Raw genomic sequence first — 4,035 nt, 5'->3', positions numbered from 1 at the left:
CCAAAAAAAAAAAAAAGATAATATTAGCCATAACTATAACGTTGATAACGGTAGTTCTCATAAGTTAATAATAGCAATTACGTTACATTACCGAACAAAGCAGACATTTCACATTTAAACCCTACAGCTTCCTGCCCACATCACACACCATAAACATTGCAACGTGAAAATTGTCGTCCCTCCAGAACCCCGAAGGCGCGATCCCTCTCAATTGAAACCATTTTGACTCCTACCGTTTTCGAACTAGCTTGATACTATTCTCACTCTCTCACGTGGAAGCACTCATCAACTCAGCGCATTCAATTTTACCATACTCTCACGAATCATGTTAAGGTATGCTCTTCAAATCCCAAATTCTGTTTCCCACTCTGCTCTCCGTCTTTCCTTCCCTTCAACTTCATCCCTACACTCTCACTCTCAGCCCCAATCGCTTGATGAAGCTGTTGATTCCTTCACTCGCATGCTCTCTATGCGTCGTACTCCTCCCATCATCCAATTTAACAAGATTTTGGGATCCCTTTCCAAGACGAACCATTTCCACGCTGCCGTTTCCCTTTTTCAGCAATTGCAAGGCAGAGGAATCGCTCCCGACTTATTTACTTTGAGCATCGTAATTAATTGTTGTTGCGGCATGGGTCGTATGGCGCTTGCTTTCTCTATATTGGCCAAGATTTTCAGGATGGGTTTTCAGCCTAATACCATAACGTTGAATACACTCATTAAAGGTCTCTGTCTCATTGGTAATGTTGAAAAAGCACTGCACTTTCATGACAGAGTGCTGGCTCATGGATTTCAGTTTAATCAAGTCACTTATGGGACCTTGATCAATGGCCTCTGTAAGACCGGACACACATCAGCTGCTATTCAAGTGTTGAGAAACATCCCACGGTATGGGATTGTTCCTAATGTCGTAATGTACAGCGCAATTATTGATAGTCTGTGCAAGGATACACTTGTAAGCGATGCTTTTCATTTATATTCTGAAATGCTTGCTAAGGGAATTTATCCTAATGTTATCACATACAGTTCTCTCATTTTTGGATTGTGTCTTGTGGGTCAATTTAAGGAAGCCATTGATTTGCTAAGTGATATGGTGCTTAAAAACGTTACTCCCAATGTTTATACTTACAATACTTTGATTGATGGGCTATGCAAGGAAGGAAAGATCAAAGATGCTAAGAGTGTATTGGCTGTAATGGCAAAATCTGGTGTAAAACCAGATGTAGTTACTTATACCAGCTTAATGGATGGATATTGTTTGGTTAATCAGGTGAATAAGGCAAAATATGTATTCAACACAATGGCACAAAGTAGAGTGTCACTTGATGCTCAAAGTTACACTATCATGATTAATGGCTTGTGCAAAAGTAAAATGGTCGATGAAGCCTTGAGTCTCTTTGAAGAAATGCGTCGTAAGTACTTGGTTCCAAACACTATAACCTACAGCACTCTTATTGATGGCTTGAGCAAATCAAAGAGAATCTCTTGTGCTTTGGAGCTTCTTGTCAAGATGCACGAAAGAGGTCCACCCGCTAATGTAGTCACTTACAATTCCTTGTTGGATGGGATGTTTAATATCAAACAAGTTGACAAGGCACTTATGTTATTCAAGCAAATGAAAGAGAGTGGCATTGATCCAGATATATGCACGTACAATGTACTTATTGATGGCCTATGCAAAGGTGGAAGACTTGTAGTTGCAAAAGAGATTTTTCAAGATCTTTCTGTGAAAGGCTATCCTCCAAATGTGAGGACATACACTATTATGATCAATGGGCTCTGCAGAGAGGGCTTGTTTGAAGAAGCATTGGCCCTGCTGTCGGAAATGGAACACAATGGTTGCTTACCAAATGCTGTGACTTTTGAAACTGTTATTCGTGCTTTGTTTGAAAAAGATGAGAATGACATGGCGGAGAAATTTCTTCGGGAAATGGTTGCTAGAGGCTTATTGAATTGATAAAAGAAGGTAAGATACATCAGCTCAAATTGAAAGTACATCTCATTGTTGCTGAATATGTAACATAGTTCTGTAAATTCTGTGTCTGTTGGGTCAGAGGACTTTGGCAATGCCATAACATCAATATAAATTTGCACTTTCGATTTTTGCAATTGCTATCATCCTTTTTAAGTCCACTACTTTATTGATTCTTTAGATGATATTCCTAGTTATAGCTTACAGATTTAGTGTTTAAGATCTCTTTATAGCAATCGAGTGTTCTTTACTGTTATTCTCTGAGATCATATATTTATCATGCTATAAACTAAGCAAAACTAAAAAGATTGAAAATTTTGTTTTGTTGTTTGTTCTCTGTTATTCTGTTGTGCAACTTAATTTTCCGTAACTTTGTAGGTACCAAATATATATATATATATATATCAGACTAATTCCTACTGTTTTATCATAAGCAACCATGAGCTATTGTTTATTTGATTGAATCCTCTGGGAATTGTTGTAAAAGGAAATTTAAGTAGGTAATAAGGATTTATTCTTAGGCTATATAGTTTTCACTTCCATCTTAAAAATAAACCCACCTTCTAAAATGCATGTCCCCTCTTTTCATCAACCTAAGCAACATCAAGTCAAGGTTAATATGGTTCAGTTATCTCAAAATTTTTGGCCATTTTCTTAATTAATGCTACTCAGTTGTATTGCTTGGAAATTGCTTCTGTTGAAAATATGTACACTATGAAGTACTTTTTCAGAGAGTTTTTCTGTTAATTCTTAGATAAATTACCTCGTTATTTCCTGTGTAGACATTATTCTATTGTCTCTGTTTATTAGCATTTTCAAAAAAGTTACTAGCTTGGAGTTTTGTTACGTGGTGTTTGAGATGGGAGTGTTAAAAGTGAAACAATATAGAATTCTTTGGACTTGCAGTTGATTTTATTTGGTGAATTTCTTTGCATAATTATTGCATTTATTTATTTATTTATTTTCAATCAGATATTGGACTATGATATAGTTTTATTGCTGAATATTTCATATTTATGAAACTGATTTTGATCTTGTATTGGTGTTTGCAGTTTCTCTCAATTTCTTCACGCCATTTCTGCTTCTTTTCAACTTCTCGTTAACTCCATCCACTGTTGCCATACTTCTTGGTCTGTTTCACTTCCAGGGACTCCAATTTCAGGTCTGAGCGAAGTGGACCATGACTGACCCCAGCTAATTATGCAGTGTTGGACTGTTTCTTCCATCATGGTACATCTTCGACAGGTAGCGGGTATTGTTCTGATTCTTCCATGGAGTTGTTGGTTCACCGGCAACCCCTTGTGCATTACATTCCAGAGGAAGATTCTTATTTTCGGTTGCACTTTCAGGTCCCAAATAGAAGTCCAGAGCTTCTTCTGCTGGCAGTGGAGTGGCATCAGTTCAAGTGGAGGGTGGTAGAACTGGTGCGCCAGTAACTATCCTGAAGCCACGGTGTAGCAACCCTTTTTCTCCCTTGGGCAGGTAACAGAATCATCCCCTTCCCCAATTTCAGTTTGTAAAACATTCTGTGCAATATCTGTACTGAATTGTTCTGCAATGAGCTGTTGGTTCCATTGCTTGTTTTCGTTTAGGAGTTGATTAACCCAAATTAGTTGTGAGTTAGTAGGAATTAACATCTGAGTAGATAATGCTTGTCGATTTTTTATCCAAGAGTCCTCCATTTACATATGGGTAAATACCAATCTACCATGTTATATGTATAAATTCAACTGGCTACACGTTAATCCAAACTATGTTGAAGCTCTCTAGTGTGAATTTTTCCTTTATACTTTGATTTGTATTTGGCCCCTTTCGTAATCACTTGTGAGACACTAGAATTCTTCTCAACTTATTTGGTTTCTAGTTGAACCCATACTCACTAGATTTTAAACTTCAAAAATCACTTTTCTCATGAAACTCAAACAAAAATCACTTCATCTCAAACGGATGAAATATTGCTGTTGCTATAAACTTTGCAAAGCCAATCTTTGCATTATAATTTGGTTCTCATTTATATACTTCCATTCTAACTTTGTGTGGTGCGTGCTGCATAAAACAGTTTT

General features: G+C 37.1%; 1 protein-coding gene across 9 annotated transcripts in view; it reads left to right on the top strand.

Moving 5' to 3' along the window:
* The window catches only part of LOC107644165 (pentatricopeptide repeat-containing protein At1g62930, chloroplastic-like), a 43,465-nt gene continuing 39,538 nt past the window's right edge, over positions 109-4,035 (top strand). Inside the window, exons 1-3 of one of the 9 annotated variants that reach the window (XR_002347178.1) lie at positions 109-1,966; positions 3,120-3,217; positions 3,322-3,643. Coding sequence is in view for 3 of the 9 variants with exons in the window: in XM_016347976.2 (XP_016203462.1) it covers positions 326-1,957 (1,632 nt within the window). In the remaining 6 variants the exon portion in view is untranslated. Of the gene's footprint in view, positions 1,967-3,015; positions 3,644-4,035 lie in introns of those variants that run through there. The other 8 variants (XR_002347176.1, XR_002347177.1, XR_002347179.1 and 5 more) reach the window with 8 other exon arrangements.

Source organism: Arachis ipaensis, chromosome B05 (genome assembly GCF_000816755.2).
Source record: "Arachis ipaensis cultivar K30076 chromosome B05, Araip1.1, whole genome shotgun sequence".
Taxonomy (NCBI): domain Eukaryota; kingdom Viridiplantae; phylum Streptophyta; class Magnoliopsida; order Fabales; family Fabaceae; genus Arachis; species Arachis ipaensis.
Note: the sequence above shows the minus strand (reverse complement) of the source record. Positions and strands in the feature narration are given on the sequence as shown.